We start from the raw sequence: 22,637 nt of genomic DNA, 5'->3' as shown, positions 1-22,637 counted from the left end.
TATTCAGTTCCCCTCCCATATATAAAAGTTTCAGCCATCCAATCAGGGAGCAGAAACAATAGCATGTAACCTATAGTGGTGATCAATCACATAGCAACCAATAGCCAAGCATGAATAATAAATGTGCTAAGGGATAGTTGTTTTCAGTAATCTGCAAGTAACTGATGAAAATGCTTTACATAAAACACTTGTTGAATAATTTGCATTAACAAACAAATACACACAAATCAAACTCATTGGATTATTTGTGAATGGCAAAAGGGACAATGTGGGTGAGGTCATGTCCTTTACTGGACCAACTTCTCTTGGCAGAAGGTACAAACTTTCTGGGGAAGGAAGCAGAGATCTGAAGAAGAGCTCTGTATAGCTTGCAAGGTTGTACCTTCCATCAACAGAAGTTGGTCCTATAACAGATATTACCTCACCCACCTTGTGTCTTTTGTATCCTGGGATCAGCTCTGCTACAACAACACTGAAAAAAGGGACTCAGTTCAATACAATAAATTGTTTGCTGTCAATAGAGCTTGACCTGATCCAATAGCTCCCCAACAAACCATATTTGTTTTGATTTAAAGGTATATAAAAAGAGACTTCATATTACAATTAAACCATAGGTGTCTCCCTTGTGACATAGGAAGAGGGCAATGTAATGCATAAAACTACCTGGTGAAATGAAAAATGTCCTCCACAGTTTCTTGTCACGAGTAACATCCCTAATTTCTCTGGTCATATTAACCAATCTACCTGCAACAGGTGGAACACGACGAAAATCTAGGATCCTGGAAGTGAAATAAAGGGGCAGTTTACTTTTAAGATTCTTTAAACAACAACAACAACAACAACAACGAAAAAACCTCTGATAATTCCTGCCTCTAAAAACATAATTGTGATGCAAACTAAAGAAGTACATTATACCCAGAAGGCACCATCTAAATTTTTCTGTGGCCTTCATATTTCAAAGAGCCCCATCAAATTTAAATCAGATCATCCATGGTGCATAGTATATGTGCTCAAGATGTAATGTTAAACCTACTTTGTTACAAGTCCCGATTTAGCCTTATTGTATAAAGCATAAGAACGGCCATACTGGGTCAGACCAAAGGTCCATCTAGCCCAGTATTCTGTCTTCTGACAGTAGCCAATGCCAGGTGCTTCAGAAGGAATGAACAGAACTGGTAATGATCAAGTGATCCAAGCAGAATCACTAGACGATTAAAAATATGGGCATGCAATGTTTCATGAAAAAATTAAGCAATGTAAAATCCTAGAAATCTAAGATACAAGAGACCGGTTTGCTAGTCCAGTCCAGCTCCTCACCAATGCAGGATTGTTTCCTAAAGGACGTTATCCATTGCTTTTTCACTCCTGTTTTGAGTGACTCAAGACACGGGGTTCCAATGTCTTCCATTGGAACCTATTACTCTCATTCCAGGATATCCAGAAAGGCCCCAAAGGCCCCAACTCTAACCCTTGTCTGGGTAGCCCTAAGGGCCCCAAACCTAACCCTAAGCCAAGGAGGCCTATAGGCCCCAGCCCCAATGCTACACAGGCTCCAACTCTTACATCAGGCTGGGTATTCCTAAGGGCCCCAAACCTAATCCTAAATAGAGAGTCCTAGGGGCATCAATCCTAACCCAAGAAAGGAAAGCACTGTGGGCCTCAACCCTAACCTGGAAAGCCCTACAGGCCCTAACTCTAAACTGGGGAGCTCTACAGACCCCATGTTTTACACTAGGCTGGGGATCCCTAAAAGAAGAGTCCTACGGGCACCAATCCTAACCCTAGGTTAATTAGTCTTATGGTATGTCTACACTGCAGCTTAGAGCAAGCTTCCTGACCTGGTAGACAGACCTGTGCTAGCAGGGCTCTTGCTAGTGCATTAAAAATAGTTATATGGACATCGCAACACTGGTGGAGGCTCAGACTAGCCACCCAAGCTTAGCTCCAGGGTGTAGGTGGGCTTGAGCTTTGGTGGCTCAAGCCTCCACCGGGATGCAACATCCCCACTGACTACATGCATCCGACGAAGTGGGTATTCACCCATGAAAGCTCATGCTCCAATACATCTGTTAGTCTAATAGGTGCCACAGGACTCTTTGCTGCTTTTACAGATCCAGACTAACACGGCTACCCCTCTAATACTTAACATCTCCACTGCTACTTTTGGCTTGTTAGTGTGAACACCACTAATGCAAATGTGTCTACTGGGCTGGGAGGTGCAGTGTAGACATATGCCTCGGGGCCCCAAACCTAAACTTAGACTAGGGTGCCCTATGGATCTCAACTCTATCCTTAGAGCAGGGAGTTCTAGGGACCCCAACCATGATTCTAGACTGGGAAGGCCTGGGGACCCAATGCAAACCCTAGGTTGAGAAGTGAAATGAGACTTAACCATTATACTAGGTCAGAGAACTGTATCAGCCCCAATCCTACCCTAGGCTGGGTAGCCCACCAGATCCAAGGTCTGGGAGCCCTGTGAGTCCCAATCCTGTATCTAGTTGGAGAAGCGTTACTGCCCCCAACCCTAACCTTATGCCTGGAAACCTTATGGCCCTCAATCTGTCCCTAATCCCTACCATCCACTACCATAATCTTAGCCCAGGAAGCCCTATATATTGCAACCCTAACCCTAGGATAGATAGCTCTACCAGCCCCAAACCCAACGCTCTACCAGCCCTGACTCAAACCCCAGGCCAGGAAGCCCTACAGGCCCAGGCCCTGATCCTAACCCTAGCCATAACTCTAGAATCCCTATTGGCACAAACCCAACCCTGTATGTTGAAATTTTATGGGCCTCAACCTTTATCTGAGGCCTGGAAGTCCAAGAGGTCCAACCCAAAATCTTGATCTGGAAGCCGAACTGGCTCCAATCATTACCCTAATCTGAGATGTCCGATGGGCTCCAACCCCGACTCTGGCCCAGAACAGTCCCGCGGTCTCAATCCTAGTGTAAACTATGGTATCCAAATGGTCTCAAACCATCATCCTAGCTCCGACTGTCACTCATACCTGAACTTTAACTCTAACCTGGTGTGTCTCATGGGAGCCAACTGAAACCCTTTCCCAGGATTTCCTACAGGTTGCTACCCTAACTCTATTATGCATTGTCCAAGAGACTTTCACCCTACCCCTAGGCAAGAACATTTTATGGCTACCAACTCTGGCCCTAACCCAGGATGTGCAAGAAACTGCAACCCTAATCCTAATCCAGAAAATTCCATGGTCTCTAACTGTAATCCTAGATTACCAGTAAAACCCACCCATAATCTCTGCTCTGGAGGCTAAATGAGCTCCATTCCAAAGGCTATCCTGGACACACAGATGGCTCCATCAGGGTCCAGCCCTAATCCTGTCCTAGACCAACCTATGGGCCCCATTCCTCATTGTAACTGTGTGCCTAGCTATGACCCTAACTCTAAACTTTGTGCACAATGGCCTTCAGCAGCCGGTCCCAACCCCAACCCTATGAAACCATCATCCCTTCTCCCCTCTCTGTTCATCATTTATTTTACTCTTCTCTGAGTGCTCTCTTGTTTATCAATATCTATCTCATATTCATGTGCCTAGAACTAAGTGAAGTAGGACAGGTTCAGTCATACCAATGCCATGTATCACCCATGCCATGAGACCCTCTCCATATGCAACTCAAGATCACATTGTCATGTGTAGCATTAGAAGCTTCTCTTTAATATTGCCTCTAATTCATTTTGACCATTACTTTTTTCAGGTATCTTCCTCCCAAAGTAAACCTTTGTTTCTAGTTATTGTTCCCTAGTTTCATTCTGTTCCATTCATTTCTTCATGTAGATTGCTCGCCCTTTTTATGTTATTTTCTATTTTTAAAGTAACTAAATTTTTGCCAGGCAGGAGGGTTTGGAATAAAATACACATCACATTTATTTTTTCTTTTAAATATTATTTCGTTTTACTTACCTGTCCAAATGAAATGCTGCTATTTCAGCATTATGCCTTTCATAGTCTGAGAAATAAAAAAAGTCAGGTGGGGTTTCCTGTTCTCTGGTTTGCCTGCAAAGAAAAACAGACATGACAAATAAGGGTTAGTATTTATAATGAGCAATGATCAAAAATCAAGCCCTTTATTCGAGAGTTCAGTATTGGTTGCTTAATCGAAGGCCCTTAAAAATACTTCATGTGTGAATTATTCACCAGACATTAATTTGATCTTTCTTACTTCTGTAACAAAATTCTGAATTCCAAGCCTATCCTCCTGCATGAAGGCTGCTGTCACAAGTGCTGTTCCACTCAAGATGCTCGCTCTATTTAACAAGATCTGTTTTATTACTCAAACATTTCATTAGTGATAGCAGTGAAGAGAATGTCATTTCATTACATTATCATTAACTGTAATTATAAAATTTCCAAAAGTAATAAAATTTCGCTTTCATCTTTGGCAGTTGTGGAGCTGCTATCTAAAATATGACTCTCCTTTTGTATTACTTGGACCCAACAATGACATGTTTTCTTCATTTCAGAAGAAATGGAACCATTCCAGTTTGCCTGCAATGACATATGTCACATTTCCAAGAACATTAACAAGACTGTGCTCCAGAGGAGTGTCAAGAATTTGTTATTCCTACATTTTAAGCACAAATAAAAACTGTTTTTTTAAATCCAAAGATAAAGCTCAAACATCAAACTCTGCTAAAAATGGAAAGATCATTACATGTAACATAGGGGCAATCTTTGATCCCTGTGAAGCCAATGGGAGTTTTGCATTAACTTCAGTGGGTCCAGGAATTGGCCAGGGGATGAAATTCACCCTGTGCAGTTGACCAGCACAAGACCTATGCCTCAGTTAAGTTCTACTTATACCCTATTTGGAGGACTTAAATGTGACTTAAGTGTTGCATAGATCTTCTGTAGGCCATCTGCTTGGGGTGAATTTCATCCCAAGAAAACTGCCCTATTTATAGGCATTGTTTTTCTTTCTACAGTGTTTGTACAGTACAAAGAAGTCCATGCCTTAAATGAAGCATAACTGCAGACACGTAGAGACCATCAACATATTTATTTTCATGTCTCGTGTAGTTCAAATTGTGGCTATTTGTGGGCCATAAGCATGCCTACTGCGGGTACAATACTAGCACTGCAATCGTAATTTTCACACATGTGGTCCCCTGCTCAGCAGAAGTGCTGCAGCGTGGCAATCAAATAAGCAATCACCGCTCTCCATTTGCTCCTGTTGTTGCAAAAAGGCAGTAAAGGATAGAAGCTAGAAGTGAGACCAGGACAAAATAAAACGAATGTTTTCCAGATAGGAACAAGGGAAAAGGTGAAATAGCCACAGGGACGAATAAAGTTGAGTTGGCTTATGGAACAGTATATAATAAAGACAAAACAGCTAGGTTAGCTGCAGCCTCATTGTACTGTTCCATATCAAGTGTATGTTGTAACCTCAGTACTAGAGAAATGAGTTTTGTCTGTAAATTTTGGGAAAAGGAAATTAATATATTTCTATTGAGCAGAAAAGGATTTTGATTGTTTATTTTTTTCTGATTTTAATAAATGGTAACTAATGGAAAGAGAAAAAGACACATCTCCAGTATTTTGCAAAGCTTACACCAGACACTCAAAGCAGCTGATAAGCTTTAGAAAATATTAATAATTAGCTAATCAGTACCATCTGCTTTTTATCTTCTAGAGAGATTAAACATATCATGGTTGTTCCTTTAAAAAAAAACAATCTTGACTGAGAAAATAAGTCCCAAATAAAGGGTAGATCTTAATCCTGAAAGTGCAACTATCCACAGAAAACCATCATCGTTTCTTACTGCTGCATATCTGACATATGGGGCAATCAGCTCATTACATAGCTGCAGGAATAGTATATTCTCACAAATTTCACTTTTCTGTTAGCTCCCTGAAGCTCCAGGCAAAGGTAATGGACATGATTAATTGTAGAATCAGTATTTTTTTTTCCTGGAGGCTTAAGCTTGTTTATATGGGTTTCTGTTCTGTCGTTATACATTTTCAAATGGCAATGCACCATCCTAAAAGCCGTGATCTTGGATATGTAGAGGAGCAAGACCAGTGGTGGGCATCCTGCGGCCCGTCAGGGTAATCCACTGGCGGGCTGTGAGTCAGTTTGTTTACATTGACCATCTGCAGGCACAGACACCCGCAGCTCCCAGTGGCCGCAGTTCACTGTTCCTGGCCAATGGGAACTGCGGGAAGCGGTGGCCCATGGGACGCAGGTTGCTCACCACTGAGCAAGACACTCATGGAAATGCCCAAACGATGGACAGGACACTGAACTCATGGCTAAGTCTGGACACAAGGGTTACCCAGACCTTTTAAATCTTGACTTGATGGCAAAAATAAACGACAGACACTAATTATTTAAAGTCCTGTTGCCAGTCCAGCTCACCTACAGAAAAAAATCCGATCAGCAGAAGTGACCAGCATGCATATTCTGTTCCTGTATTTTCACAGAAATAAACATTGGGTACTTTTTGTATTGGGCCCTGATTCAATATAAATCAGAAGGAAGATTTTTCAAGTCCCAGAATTTCTGCAAACCGATGCAGAGCCAAGTTGGGGCAGGCATAGAAGAGCCCACTCAAGAATGAAACTCCTCTCCCAAACAACCTCAGCAGGGTCTTCAAATGACTTCAGTGCCCTCCCTAGCATCAGACTTCCCCACAAGATCCTAGCATTCTCTAGTGACCTACTAGTACTTTATTGACCTTAGCTTGAAAGGAATTAGAAAACCCGAGCATCCTTTGGGGCCTGATCCCAAGCTAGAACCCACCTGGCATCCCGAAGCCTTCATCTCTGGCGACTTATTGTAATGTCCCGTGGTAGGAACTGACTACTGATACTTACGAAGGAAATGACTACAATTCATATTGTAAACATCCTCTTGGGCTGACTTTGATATCCCTCAATTTTATTTAAACGCCTGTTTACAGCTAATTGCAGTACACACTAGCAACTGAAAGGTTTGTTGACAACTCCTCAGCCATCAATGAGCTGGATGCCACTCTATGTCTCTAGAGAAAGGAGTAAGAGGTGCGATGTGCATGACACTAGGTACGCTACAGAATTTAAAAGGCCACTTGCACCTGGCACCGTTTTTTGACAATGCTTTCTGAAGAACCAATGGTCAGTTCCCCAGGGACTGTGTTTATCTGTGTTACAAAGGCACGAAACATCAACAGGCGCCCACAATTTAAATATTCTCCTTATTCAAGTTTGTATTATTTATATATGAATTTATTTTACCAACAATTCAAATCCCAAACCAGCGTGACTATTATCTGGCGGCGTGGTTAGATAAGAATTCTCTGGGCCAAATTCTATTTGGATTTGTACAAGTGTAGAGTCAAAGGATCAAATTCAGCTCTCAATTACACTGATCAGACCTCGTTTAGCCCTATGGATTTACTCTGGCTTTAGATAATTGTAAATGAGATCTTAATTTGTCGCCCAATCTCTAAGTAAAGTGTTGGGAAAGGAGTCCTGATTTTTGAATCCATTCCAGGTCAATTACAATATTACATGAAACCACACTTGACTTAATCCCTCCTGTAGCATGTTTTAAAGCAGAATTTCATTGTAAAAGAAATGAAAAAAGGCTATTGTTTCTGGTTTATTAAGTGATGGTTATTGAACAAAGACTAGCTCATACAATGACAAAAGCAATTAGATATTTGAGCAAACAGACCAAGAAGGTAAGACCTCTACAGACGTTTAGACCTTTGACTGATAATAAATTAAGGATAACGACAGGAGCTGCTCAGTGCAAGCAATAAAATCGCATACCATCCACTATTTCAGGATCTACTCGTTGCGGAAGATGGGAGAGAATTTCTGGCTGGTCTTCCTATTTTGCAAACAGTTGGAATCCAGTACTCCTCACTTTGGGGGAAGATTTGACAGATTTCTATAATGACCGAATGGGAAGTTCTGGAGGAGAGACAGCTGGAGTTCTGCTCATACTGCATACAGCTAAAATTTGTTCAATGGCACTAGACCAAATGAATTACAACACTAGTAGAAGACAAATCAGAACTAGCAACATTTGTAGAGGAGAAACAAGAACTATCATGAAAAACCAAAAGCCACTGAAAATCCTGAACATAACTGGGAGAAAAAGAAGAACAAAGCAAAAAGTGGAATTTTAAATTAATGGGAACACATATGGTTTTACATAAGATGAGCTTTATCCATGATCTGACCTAGCAATTCACGCTAAAGAAAGGAATAACTAAAACCATTCAAATTAATGAATGCTTTCTGGGATAATCATGGAGAGCTGACTCCATTTCTATTATTATTATTACCACGTGATTTGTTGTTCAAGAACATTTTGACATTTGACATGACAATTTATGGGTGAAAATATTTGCTAATCCTCCCAAACTAAAAAAATGTTAGCATACTCTTTTTTTGGTTCATAATTTTATACCTTAACTGCAATGTTCATTGTTTCCTGTTCATTATTGGCAATTCATGAAACTTATCCACACATTAAGATCTTAAAGCCGCCTCTGGTTCATTGGTGTTTTTCAGAGAAAGTGTCTATAAAAACTAAGTCTTTAGCCTAGTAATCTAAGGCTAGCTTCCAAGACCTCTCTCCAACGTCTGCCTGTTATCAGTAGTACTAAAATGCAGCATGCCTGTGGGTTCCTCCTCACCACTCAACAGAATTCCATCTAGATGTCATACTTCTTCAGCACAGACTGCGGTAAGTTTTAAATCATATGCATAGCAGTCAAAAAGCAAGTTAGATATTACTGATATATATAAGGACATACACAGTTTGCTGACAAGTCAGAGACATTCCAGAAGCATGTTTGTATCCAAACAACTGTATTTTAACTAATCAAACTAATCAAAGGACTTGTCGGTTTATTATTATGGATTCAGAGGCCATTTCTTTTTAAGGAGGCCATACTTCCTACTTTTTTTTTAAAGGTACACCCAACAGGAATCAGCAGAATAAACTAAAAGGATTACAGAGGACCAGTGGATTACAACAGCATACATCCACAAGGTATCGGTACGGCTCAGTGGCTGAGTACAGCGAACAGGTGTCTATCTCCTTTTGAATGTCATACTCTGGTTTCAGATGAGAATCTGAGCTCTTAAGGGCAGGGACTATGTCTAGCTGTTGTACACCATCTAGCACGATGGGCCCCTTGTCCTGACTGGATATTACCACAATACACATAACAACAAGTATTTTGGCAGCAGAGAATGGGATTGTTTGGGGAGGAGCAGTGTTAATTCTACAGCAGCAGGACCAGTAAGAGACTTAACAGGCCAATGAACATGGATAAGAAAGTAGTTTGGGCTTTCTAACAGATAATTGGAGATTATCAGGATGTACCCACAGGTATCACTTGTTATTGTTCTCTTTTTGAAAAGCGATGCTCCTTTGATATGTCTATTCCCATTCTCGGTGAAATATTTAAGATGCTCAAATCTCGTTTCCTCTTAGCTGAAGACACTTTGGCATAACATAAATACAATAAATAAATACAATGATCAAATACAATTAATATAGTACTAAAATATGCTACTTAGTACTAGCTTGCTGTTTTACTAACCATTTTTGATGAACTTATTCTTCTGACTAGCTGACGAAACAGAATGGAAGTCCAGTGCTGGCTTGCCTTTTTTTCTTTTTCGTTTCTTTGTTTCTTGCTTTTTCTTTTTCTTGTTGTTATGTCAAATTGGATTGTGCAGCACTGGAATCTAAAGTGCCCCAAGATAATCTAAAGCTTATTATTCTAAGTGAAGGAGGCAGCCGATAGAAAAAAGGATGTCTCTGAGGCAGCTGCAGTCCTTAGTAGGGCACTTAAATTTTGCATGCAGAGTCATATCACTAGGGAGAGCTTTCTATCAGCATTTGGCATCAGCTAGAGCAGGTGGAAAAAATGCCACTTAATTTTATAATACATTTTAGGGGCTTAGTATGTCTTTAGGAAGATAAATGATGTTGCTAATGCATTGACATCTACAGTAGCAAAGATATCTGGCGCCTATTTCCAGCTCCTTATGGAATCTTGGCAGCTGATAGCTTTGGCTTTATCAAAGCATTCTGTTACAAAGAGCACTCCTAGGGACTATCCGAGCTGTTTACAAGAACAGAATATGGTCCCGAAAATGAGCGGCCAATCCCGGAATGCAAAGACATGCAATTTAATGTGCTACAGAAAGGATGTTTGGCCCACTCAACTGCTCTCGTCCAAATGACAATATGGATTTTTGCAAGATGTTTGCACTTCTCTCATCTCACTACAGTTTCATTATTAGAAAAATGGAAGAATATTTACCATGGCAGAAAGGCAGAAATTCACACAGGGTTGCAACAGTCTAGGAATAAATAACAAACGGCTAAAAAGGATAAATTCCAAGACCATGCTACTGCATGTGGGCCTCTTTATTTTCTTTTTACAGTATACAGAAAAGGAAAGCTTGACAACAGCACATGCCCAAAGACCAGCTAACTTAACATGGATAGCAGAATTGCAGTCAGATGAATGGTGTCCAGCTAAGGAGAGAGAGAACACTGTATATAGAAATCCTATTGTTATATAAAGAACAGGAGTACTTGTGGCACCTTAGAGAATAACAAATTTATCTGAACATAAGCTTTCGTGGGCTACAGCCCACTTCTTCGGATGCATAGACTGGAACATATCCATTCTATGCATCTGAAGAAGTGAGCTGTAGCCCACGAAAGCTTATGCTCAAATAAATTTGTTAGCCTCTAAGGTGCCACAACACAGCTGCTACTCTGAAACCTATTGTTATATACAGAAGAAAAACAAACAAACCATGAATTGTCCACTGCACCATCTAAAATGCAGTAGCTGAGGTTATTTTTCCTTTCCCACTGCTTTGCCCAATAGGTCTTCCTTCCTGAATGCACATGCTGGCTCCACTCTTCTACCATGTTAAGTTCAAGCTTTTCCTCATTTTCAAAGGTCTCCATTACTTTCCCCCTTAGTACATCTCTATCTTCATGTCTGCCTGCCCCATTCGCCTTCCCATGTTGCTCTCCTTATTCCACCAATGCTTCCTTCTTGATTCTCTTTTGCAGACTTTGTGCCATCTTTCATACTGCCTTGTACTCAGGGCAGAACATCTCAACAGATGCTTGCCAAACTTTCAAAAGAACCTGTTCTCTGAAGTGTTCTATCTGAGGCCCATCTGGTTCTCTGCTTGTGTTCTGTGCTTCATAATCTTTGAACTTGATCTTTCAAGGTGCTGAATACCATCAGTTCCTATTGCCACCACGCTCAACTCCTTGCAGGCTGCAAACATTTCAGACTAGGGGTTCCACTGACTCTTTAGCAACAGTTCAGCTATTGTGCAGAGCTGTGCATACTGGCTGGCCTGTATACATATTAATCCACTGGGGTTTTTTGTTTGGTTCATTAGAACAACATTACAAAAATATTAGAAATGGCACAAAGCGAGGACCATTTATTTTAACACCTCCTTCTCTCCAAACTTTAGTGGTTTGGATAATATGGAATCCAGATGCAAACAAACCCTGATTTGGGTATGCAAAACCAAAACGCATCCCAGGAGGTTTTGCAATACCCATACCTCCTCAGGCCAATGGTAATAAAATGTTACTCAAATCCTACCCAAAAGGGGTGAAAAAAGAGAAAAAATACAAATGTCATGCTGCATAGAACACAAGTTACTAACCTTGATTGCAAAACCCTATAAAATATAACTGCATGTACAGTCAGGGTTACTCACATGTTTCAATGTCAGAAAAGCTACGTAATGTTATTTAAGGATCCCCAATAAAACATCCGAAAAAAATTTAAGAGGGTCTTTACAGATGTACATTTTTCCAGGCATGAGATTTTTATTTTCTCTTGTAATGTTCTGGATTTGGGGCCCAATCCTTCCCTGGTTTATACCCTGTCCATCCCATTGACTTTATTGGGATTGTGTTGGGTATAAAGTTAGGGACCTAGTTTGGCATACCGGCTCTAGTCTAAAACCCTATATAGTTTATCAAAGAAAGAGTCATTAAAGCAGAAGATAATTCCGTGAGATGGAGCAGTTTTTACAGCCATTCTGTCTTGCTTTCAGAGGCACAGAACAGGAAGGGAATTTTTCATTGGAATAAGAAGCATGAAGTTTGACCAGTTTGGAAAATGCAATTCTATTTCAAGATCTGCCAAACAAGCAGCTGCACTTCCTCATGAGAAAAGCAATGGCAAAATATTAGTACTAGTGTAAGCACATTAGAGAAGATGTCGAACAGATCTATCATATTTTTGGCATGAGTTGGACAATATTTCATTCTCATTCTTTCTGGAACCCACTTGACACACCAATGCCACACCTACAAGATTTCAAAGCTAAAACAAAAAGTTAGCTTGATGGAAAATATATTGACAGGAGAGGGAGATTTTAAATTCACAGCTTTTTTTTTATTGAGAAACCAACTAAAAAGGATACAAAACAAAATTAGATACAAACAATGTAAGCCACACTAAATAATTACAGAAAAAGGAATGGAATATAATGATACCTAACTCTAAGCAGATGTATATGCGTACATTTGCTGTGTACACTACGTGTACCACAAGATCAAATACTCTGCATTCTGTGGTAGCTTCTAACATAATGAGATCAGACAAGTAGGATCATTTCTTAGACTTTGTCTATACCACTCTTCTTTTCTGCAGCAAATATTTCAAAGCTACCAGTCAGGCCTACAGTGTTTAACCTCGCATGCAAGTTTAAACAGTTGAGATGAGGTGAATTTTTCCAATGTCATGGGCTAGATTCTGCTCTGGGTTATTATTACACCAGCGCAACTCTGTGGAGTACGGGTATGACTGACAGCAATATTTGGTCCTATGCTTTTTTAAATTACTATTTTGTATTTATTTAAACATATATAAAATACCATAATAGAGGTGGTTTTCCTCACTTGTAAAAGGTCCCTATGACTTTCCCCTCATTAGTGTATCTCTATTTTCATGTTTGCCTACTCCACCCTTCCTCCCATATTGCTCTCTGTGTTCCATACATAAATGGTTGGAACTACCAGAGAATACAGAGTATTCGATCTTGTTGTATATGTAGCATGTACAGGCGAGTCTCATCTTACGCGGGGGTTCCGTTCCGCGGTTAGTGCGTAAAGCGAAAACCGCGTATAGTGAAAATTACATTGAGTTGATTGGCGGGCGGAATCGCCCGCACGACAGAAACAGTATTTAAATTATCTTTCTCTTTTTTTGTTTTTTGTTTTTGCCGACTGCGTAAAGCTGAAATCACACATGTTAAATGCGCGTAAGATGCGACAGACCTGTATAGCAAATGTACATGCATACGTCTGCTTAGAATTAGGCATCATTATATACAAACACCATAACAGAGGCTCAAAATAAATGTATACCTCAAATTTAAAGAAAAGAGTAAGAGGAGCCAAAAATATGCCACCAGGCCTAAACAACAGAGTAAAATAGTTGATTGGAGGTAAAATGGCATCCTCTTAAAAATTGGAAGTCAACTCATACTCAAGAAAATAGAAAGGAGCACAAACTCTGGCAAGCCGAGTGTAAAAGAATAATTAGTCAGACCAAAAAATAATTTGAAGAGCAACTAGTAAAAGACTCAAAAACTAACAGGAAAAAACCAAACGTACATCAGAAGCAGGAAGCCTGCCAAACAATCGTTGGGGCCACTGGATGATTGAGGTACTAAAGGAGCACTCTAGGAAGATAAGGCCATTGCGGAGAAGCTAAATAATTCTTTGCATCGGTCTTCACTGCAGAGGATGTGAGGGAGATTCCCACACCTAAGCTATTCTTTTTAAATGATAAATCTGACAAACTGTCCCAGATGGTATTCACCCAAGAGTCCTGCGGGAACCCAAATATGAAATTGCATAACTAGTAACAGTGGTATGTAACCTACTGCTTAAATCAGCTTCTGTACCAAATGATCAGACGACAGCTAATGTGATGCCAATTTTTTTTTTAAAAGGCTCCAGAGGTAATCCTGGCAATTGCAAGCTGGTAAGCCCAACTTTAGTACCAGGAAAATTGGTTGAAACTATAGTAAAGAACAGAATGATCAGACACATAGATTAACATGATTTGTTGGTGATGAGTCAACACAACTTTTATAAAGGCAAATCATGCCTCACCAATCTATTACAATTATTTGAGGGAGTCAACAAACGTGGATAAGGGAGATCCAGTGTATACAGTGTACTTGACTTTCAGAAAGTCTTTGACCAGGTCCCTCACCAAAGGCTCTTAAGCAAAGTAAGCTGTCATGGGATAAGAGGGGAGGTCCTCTCATGGATCAGTAACTGGTTAAAAGACAGGAAACAAAGAGTAGGAATAAATTTTCAGTCAACAGAAAGGAGAGAGGTAAATAGCAGTGTCCCCCAGGGATCTGCTGAGATGAGTGCTGTTCAACATATTCATATATAATCTGGAAAAGGGGGTAAACAGTGAGGTGGCAAAGTTTGCAGACAATACAAAATTACTCAAGATAGTTAAATCCAAAGCAAACTGCAAAGAGTTCCAAAGGGATCCCACAAAACCGGGTGATTGGGCATCAAAATGGCAGATGACATTCAATGTTGATAAATGTAAAGTAACACATAATGGAAAATATAATCCAAACATATAAAATGATGGGGTCTAAATTAGCTGTTACCACTCAAGAAAGAGATCTTGGAGTCATTGTGGATAGTTCTCTGAAAACATCTGCTCAATGAGCAGCGGCAGTCATAAAAGCTAATAGAATGTTATGAACCATTAGGAAAGGGATAGATAATAAGACAGTAAACATCTTGAATACTGAGTGAAGTTCTAAAAAAAGATATATTAGAAATGGAAAAGGTACAGAGAAGGGTAAGAAAAATGATTAAAGGTATGGAACAGCTTCCATATTAGGAGAGATTAAAAAGACTGGGACTGTTCAGCTTGGAAAAGGGACAGCTGAGGGGGGATATGATAGAGGTCTATAAAATCATGAATGGTGTGCAGAAAGTGAATAAAGAAGTGTTATTTATTCCAGGGGTCACTCAATGAAATTATTAGGCAGCAGATTTAAAACAAACAAAAGGAAGTACTTCTTCACACAATGTGCAGTCAACCTGTGGAACTCATTGTCAGGGGATGTTACGAGTGCCTAAAGTTTTATTGGGTTCAAAAAAGAATTAGGCACGTTCATGGAGGATAGGTCCATCAGTGGCTATTAGCAATATGATCAGGGATGCAACCCCATGCGCTGGGCTTTCCTAAGCCTCTGACTACCAGAAGCTGGGACTAGATAACAAGAGATGGATCACTGATAATTGCCCTGTTTTTCCCTTTGAAGCATCTGGCACTGGCTGCTGTTGGAAGATGGGATACTGGGCTGGATGGACCATTGATCTGACCCAGTATGGCCATTTTTATGTTCTTAATAGCTGCTATTAACAATTCACACCCTCATACACCCCTACACATTAATTGGTTAAGTAATTAATTATTACTTCTTGGTCAACACTGGGGACCTATAGTGCGACAAGCATGAGACTCTACAGCTTGAGCTAAACTCTCAGGATGAGAGCTGAAACAAATCTTCCTTGCAGCAGGCGCAGAGGGTGATGCATAACACACTTACCAGAAGGTTACATGTACACACTTACATTGTGTGTGCTATTACAGACAAAAGGGTGTATATATAGTGATTTACTGTAAATTCTTTCTTTTTTAGATGGGTGGAGGGAAGAGGATCAAGTGGGTATCAAAGCCACATAGGCTAACTGGCTATGCACGTTAGAAACAAAGGATTCCTAGCCATCAGCTATAAACCGCAGTGCTTGTATGAAAATGAAGGACTCGTGGTATGAAAAGAAAGACAAGTGCTGGGAAGCTCCTGTCACTAATTTACTTTGTGAATAAGAAAAACCTTAATCCAGAAATAACATTTGATGAATCTTCGAGATAGAAACCTGGCTTCACATACAGGAGTAGGAAGATTAAGAGGCACTTGACAGCACTACAAAACAGTTCTCTGTAACCACATTAATATGGTCAATGTTGTTGCCACAGCAGGGAGAAAAGAGTCCCGTAGCAATTAAATAAGCAGAAGAGAGCATTAACGGGGGGCTGCAATGATATTCTGTGCATCTATTTAATGCATCTGCATTAGGAAATTGTAACACATGCAAATCTTTTTGCCTATATAATTGACTTCCTCTTTTAGATGCTTTCATTTTATGAAGATGGTGGTGTGTGCATTTTTGCCATGACTAGCCCATGAAGTCTGTCATTTCTCTCTCACACACCCCATCTCCTTGGAGGCCCTAGTCACAATAAACAGCAAACATGAAAAATGATACAGCTGCAAAAAAAGTGCTTTGCAAAAAATTGCCAATGCAAACATAAGCTTAGTTTGTGCTCTTGCAGTTTCAGATTTCCTTCAGAGAAGGAAATATAGAGTATTTTGTACAAAGAAGGGGTTTGAATATTTAAACATTTATAGTGCTCTGGCATGGATGGAAGAAAAACACCTATAAAATCAGAGGTTTAAGCTGTCCTTCAGCACAGAGAATGTTGTATAATATGTACTGTGTCTGGGGTCACTCAGGGGTAAAGACTTAAAGGAACAATAACATTAAACGAATTAGGAACACCAAATAGCTCAAGTTTCCTTTGACAAAAAGGGGCAGATATTTTGATTTTTGCAGTACAATGCACGTGCCACAGATACTCCAGGTTTGAAGAGAACTACTTCTATTTCCACATATATTGCCAAAAAAAAAAAGACCTTTTGAATATGTTATGAATATGATGAACTGAAAATCAGATATATAATGTCTGTCAACCTATTAATCAAGTTCTTAATGTAGCTCCTACCACTTGGTGTCTTACAGCACCACAAATATTAATGAATTTATCCTCATAATGCCTCTGTGAGACGGGAAAGTGTTATTCTTATTTTACAGGTGAAGAACTGAAACACAGAGATATTAAGGACTCAGGTCTGCCATGAGTAAACTCATCTAGCAAATCACTTAAGCTCATACTTAACTTTAAGCACCTGAGTAGTCAATGTGTCTAACCATGTTCCTTACAATTAAGCACATGCTTCAGAGTTTTGTTGGATCTGGCTACAACGCTCAGTACTTTGCAAAATCAAGCCATAGGTGACTTGACTAAAGTCACACAAGCAGATTTTGGCAGAGCCAGAACCTAGAGCTCCCGATGCCTGGTTCAGTGCCTGGACTTCAAGATCATCATGCTTTCCACTGCAGGCATCCGATGAAGTGGGTTTTAGCCCATGAAAGCTTATGCCCAAATAAATTTGTTAGTCTCTAAGGTGCCACAAGTACTCCTCGTTCTTTATGGTTTCTTCTCTTATTCATGGTACCAAATATTTTGGGTGAAATCCTGCAAACCCATGAAAGTCAGTGATATATTTGCCAGGATTTCACCATTTAGATTTCATTCAGGTTTTTGTGCAGTGAGTCGACACAGAACAACATATACCCAAATACTCAGCAACTTCAGAATAATTAAGTGCACACAAAACTCCTCGTTTGCAATGTTATTTACTATGACTGCTTGGGTAAGTAAGGTGAGGAGAATTTGGCTATAAAGAGGCGTCAAATCCTGGCTAGATTTGCTAGATGAGTTTACTCATGGCAGACCTGAGTCCTTAATATCTCTGTGTTTCAGTTCTTCTCATGTTTTCTCCATGAGGGATACGCATTACCACTGCGGCCCATAATATCTCTCCACTGCCCTCTGAGCGCCAGAGACACGTAGACACCATGGATGAATAGGATGTAGCACAGGGACACGGACACTAGCCCTAACTGATAAGATCAAGCAAACTCCTCTGCAGCCTGACACATAGAAGTTACATTAAACAAGTGTTGGAGGAAGTTGAAGTGGGTCACAGTATTTACACTCTGTACTGCTCCTATTGGCCATAGCTTTTGGGGTTTCAGAGTGGTAGCCGTGTTAGTCTGTATCAGCAAAAAGAACAAGGAGTCCCCAAACGCTAAAAGAACGAGGAGTACTTGTGGCACCTTAGAGACTCTTAGAGACACCTTAGTACTCTAAGGGTAGGTCCATACTTACCCGCCGGGTCGACGCGGAGAGTTCGACTTCTCGGAGTTCGAACTATTGCGTCTAATCTAGACGCGATAGTTCGAACTCCGGACGCGCTCCCGTCGACTCCGGAACTCCACCACCGCAGAGTCGACGGGGGAGCTGCGGACTTCGATCCCGCGGTGTCAGGACGGGTAAGTCAGTCGAACTAAAGTAGTTCGACTTCAGCTATGCTATTCATGTAGCTGAAGTCACGTACCTTAGTTCGACCCCCCACCCAGTGTAGACCAGGCCTAAGGTGCCATGAGTACTCCTCGTTCTTTTAGCTTTTGGGGTGTATTTCAAAATGTAGCTCAAAGTCAGAATTTCTTCCTCACTCTGTCTCTTTCTCTATATATTAAATGAAGTGCTTGTAATTCTAAGATCTAATAAGAACAGATTTCCGTCTCTGTTAGCTGTAACCTGCAATCTCACCATTACATTTTATGGTAGCATTGCAAAATCAATCAATCAATAATAAAAAGACCCTGAGATCCTGGTTGTGAAATGGTTTAGTAGCACAATATCCATCTCTCCTACTAAACGGTACCTCCATCATCGGCCAACCATATATCCACAACTGTGCCAGGAATGTTCCCATTCCCAGTGAGTTCCAAGCAGCTGAGCATTCTGCAAAACAGAATAAGGCAGGCCCCTAGGTGAGTGCAGTGCTCTGTATTTACAGTCTCCCATTGCAGGACTAGCTGATAATTGTGTTTTACTGAGCCATGTTATTTATTCTGACAAAAGCCAAGTGCCTAAGATTTTGCAAATATATATGTTATGAATTAAGTGTGGAACTACAGTATGTATATACTGACTATAGAGTGGACTCTAGTGATATACAATAACAGTTCTCCTTTCTGCAGAATGCCTACCCAAGGTTTATTTACCACTTACTAGTAATACCTACCTCTTGTGTAGTGCTTTTTAGCTATAGAGTTCAAAGTGCTTTACAGAGGAGGTCAGTATTGTTATCCCCATTTTACAGATGGGGAAACTGAGGCGGGAGAGTGACTCACCCAAAGTTACCCAATAAGCAACAGCAAGAAATAGAAACCAGATCTTTTGAGTCCCACTCCAGTATTCCATCCTCTAAGCCATGTTGGCACTTGCTTAAGTCCTCTTTAAATCCTCAAATAGGGCTTACATGGGACTTGAGTAGCTCACAATCCTTGTGCTGGTCATCTGCCCGGGGAGAATTTCACCCTTACAGAACTGCAAGTTTTCTTTCAAGATTGTCTTTGTACAAAATCCAGAAAAATCTTGAATAATTATGCCATAGATGAGAGCGGGCCTGCAAGATAATCGCTCCCTAGGGCTAAGCGTTTCTAATTCTTCAGAGGTGTGATTGCCCAATAAAGTACACACACCCTTGAACTTGCTTTATTAACATGCTTTAATGTGTGGCAAAGGGTGATATGCCTCTCTGAGCTGGAAAGAAGATGTAATTGCCTGTTTCAGACTCCCTGGTGGTTACAAAAGAAATGAGAATTGCTTTGATATGGTATGATATTTCATTACTCTAATAAAACAAACTGTTCCACCGCCCTCTTTTTATGGTTACTTTAGGTCTGCGGTACCATTGCCGCTCTTCTGCCTGGCAGCAGATGTGATCTCTGCGAAGGGTATCTAACCTTTTCTGTGCTTTTGACTCACGCTGTGACTCAGGGCAAACTTCCATTTCTTCCACTGGGAGTTTTGCCTAAATGAGGAATGTAGATTAATGCCCCCATTTACTTCATTGCGTCTCCTGTCTTTGTGTGGGCTGCCTCTAACTCAGGCTGTATCTCAGCAGAAAGATGAAACATCCGTAGAGCTTTAAAGACTTGTATGTGCCTGGGCCATCTACTGCTATTGAAAAGAAAGCACTATTGAGCTGTTAATCTGCTGGGGTTTGTTTAATGGATGGTAACACACATCATCTACCATGGCTAAGCCATTCTGTTCAAAGTGTTACATGTTTGGGAGTATTATGACATCACTAATTTGTCATTCTGAACATTACTGATTTAGGAGCCCAAAACTTCCAATGGACTTGCACTCCTAAATCATTTAAGTCCAGATCCTCAGAGGTATTTAGGTGCCTAGACACCTTTAAGGATCCGGGTGTAACGTGCTGTTGAAAATCTCGCCCCACATCCTCTCTGTTTCAGGCTACCACAAACGCCACTGCTAGCCTGTACTGTAAATCAGGAGCACCACATTACTCACAAATTAGACTGGAAAGTGTACATAAAGATTCATTCAGTTTCCTATTCTCTGGATAAATGGCTGGATCGCCCTCTGCTAGCCTCCCCATCTCCCTGTACCTGCAAGGGCCCTTGCTTTACGGGGAAGCTTTATTCACCCCCAGAGAAATTCAGGCAGTATTGGTAACACTGCCCTCCTTCGCATTTCCAGGGCATGATGTGACTTCTCTGAAGGCTGCAGCCGGGGTGCAGGGAGTTAATGTTTTCCTAGCTCATCAAACAGAGCAATTTCCCAAGGGTCACTGGAGAATTTTTAAATGTTTTACTAAAAGATCTGCTCTAGGAATTATTTTGGGGAAGTTCTGTGGCCCGTATAAAACAGGAGGTCAGACTAGATTATCACAATGGGCCCTTCCGGCCTTGGAATCTATGAATAGGATGGCTCTCTACGTTTAATCCTAGTTAGTGGACATTGCTTTCATTAGCCAACTGATTGTGAAGATGGAGAAGATTTTAAGGAGCTACAATACTTTCCTTATTAGACAGACCCTAATTGGATTGGATATTAAAAAAGTGCTCAGTGTTAGCCTAATTTTACCCCCATTGAAGTCAGTGGTAAAACTATTGAAACCCTTTAAAATCTTACCCTATAAAGAATAAAGTGCAGTAGGATGCCAGAATAACTATGCTGAACAACACTAGGTAGAATGAAATAATCTCTTTCTTTCTTTATTTCAGCAGTAACTCTTGAGGCGATTGCTATTTTATATAAATATCTGCCATCCAGTGAGAATGTGTTCAGTGAACTACCGTTCTCAAAGTGCACAGTAGTATATTTATTCATGCTCCATGGATCACAAAATGTCTATACCTAGACCTCAAGCAAAGCTTAAGAAGGGTGGGGGAGGGAAAGGAAATACTTACACTGAAATGATTGAACTTCGTAAATGTAAAATTTGACTCAGGTGTGCTGGTTTTAAAACAGTTTAGGCCAATTTTAAATTAAAGTGCTATACTGTAGATTGTTTTGTAAAATGAAGATAAGTACATGTTAAGGCCAACTGAAGTAGCTCACAAAAGTAGGATGCAAAAGAAAAGAAAGAAAAGTTTATGAAAGTTGTGCAGTAAAACACATTTAAGTGAAATACATGAAATACCATTGTTACCAACAATTTTTTATTAAGCTGATTTATGATATGCACTGATTTTCAGTAACTGTGTATGTTTGGCCACTCCTAGAATATTTAAGTTTTATTAAAATGTCTCTAAAATATGCAACTCATTTACAGTACAGTGTCATATATATGTGAAACCCACAGGAGTTCTTGATCCCTGACATCCACATCTAGTGAGTTATCCTCATATTTTTATAGTACATTTAATGGACCTACCAAAATATGCACATAACAAAATTGAATGATCATCTGATTTTAATACTGTAATCCCTATCCGTCCTTGTTCCTCGCCCCGAATATTTATTATTATTTCGCTGGTTCTGATGCAACACCTCTTGAAGTCAGTGGAATGCCTCCCTCTGAGTTCAAGGAGCACTGGATCAGGCTCTTTTAGAGCCATGTCTTAAATTAGGATCCAATCCTTTACACACTAGCACAGCACCTGATCTAATGTCAATTGAAGTCAATGGAAAGTTGCCCATTTATATCAGTAGGCTTTGGATCAGGCACTTGTTTAAGTCAACAAAACTACACATGATATTAAACACTATATAAATACCATTCAGATCTGGCCCTATGCCTTTGATCAGACACTATGATAAGGCAGGGACCATGGCATATCTATATAAAGTGTCTAGCCTAAATTTGGTCCTTGCATAAATAATTATTAGACTCTAGTAACCATCAGGCTGGATGCCCTTAAAGTGAAATATAAACAAGAAGGGGTGAATTGAGTCTCATATAATAATTAATACGGGAACCTCGGCCCTGTCTCACAACCCATCTGGCCCTTAGCATTTTTAAGGTTGAGATCTGTGGACAAAAAAAAAAAAATCCTCGAATGATGTTTGCATTACTTCTAACAGGTCACTCCAATATCCTCCTTCTGTGTCCCCCGATAGGAGGGAACTACCAGCTGCCCAGGCTAATTCCAATAGAGCTGGGTGAATAGCTTAATTTTAGCATGAATATTTGTTTTAATAAGACATTGAATTGGCTCTGGATGTTTTGCTTTCCAGGCACATTCTTGCCAATGAATTTGCTGGCAAGGATATACAAGGAAGCAATGAAATTTCAGCAAATATCAGAAAACTTTCTTGGAAAGTGAATTATAAGATCATAATTCTGATTACTTGCATTGGACACCTGGTTCTAGGGAT

At 40.2% G+C, this 22,637-nt stretch overlaps 1 protein-coding gene across 1 annotated transcript in view; it reads right to left on the bottom strand.

Annotated features, from left to right (window-relative positions):
* FAM20C (FAM20C golgi associated secretory pathway kinase) overlaps positions 1 to 22,637 on the bottom strand; it is a 79,622-nt gene that overhangs the window by 13,585 nt on the left and 43,400 nt on the right. Inside the window, exons 4-5 of the mRNA XM_039493241.1 lie at positions 3,934 to 4,026; positions 664 to 779 (exon numbers count right to left, since the gene is read on the bottom strand). Of these exons, the coding sequence (XP_039349175.1) occupies positions 664 to 779; positions 3,934 to 4,026 (209 nt within the window). The remainder of the gene's footprint in view (positions 1 to 663; positions 780 to 3,933; positions 4,027 to 22,637) is intronic.

This window comes from Mauremys reevesii, linkage group 10, assembly GCF_016161935.1.
Source record: "Mauremys reevesii isolate NIE-2019 linkage group 10, ASM1616193v1, whole genome shotgun sequence".
NCBI classification, from domain to species: Eukaryota; Metazoa; Chordata; order Testudines; family Geoemydidae; genus Mauremys; species Mauremys reevesii.
This window is presented reverse-complemented; position numbering and strand designations above follow the sequence as displayed.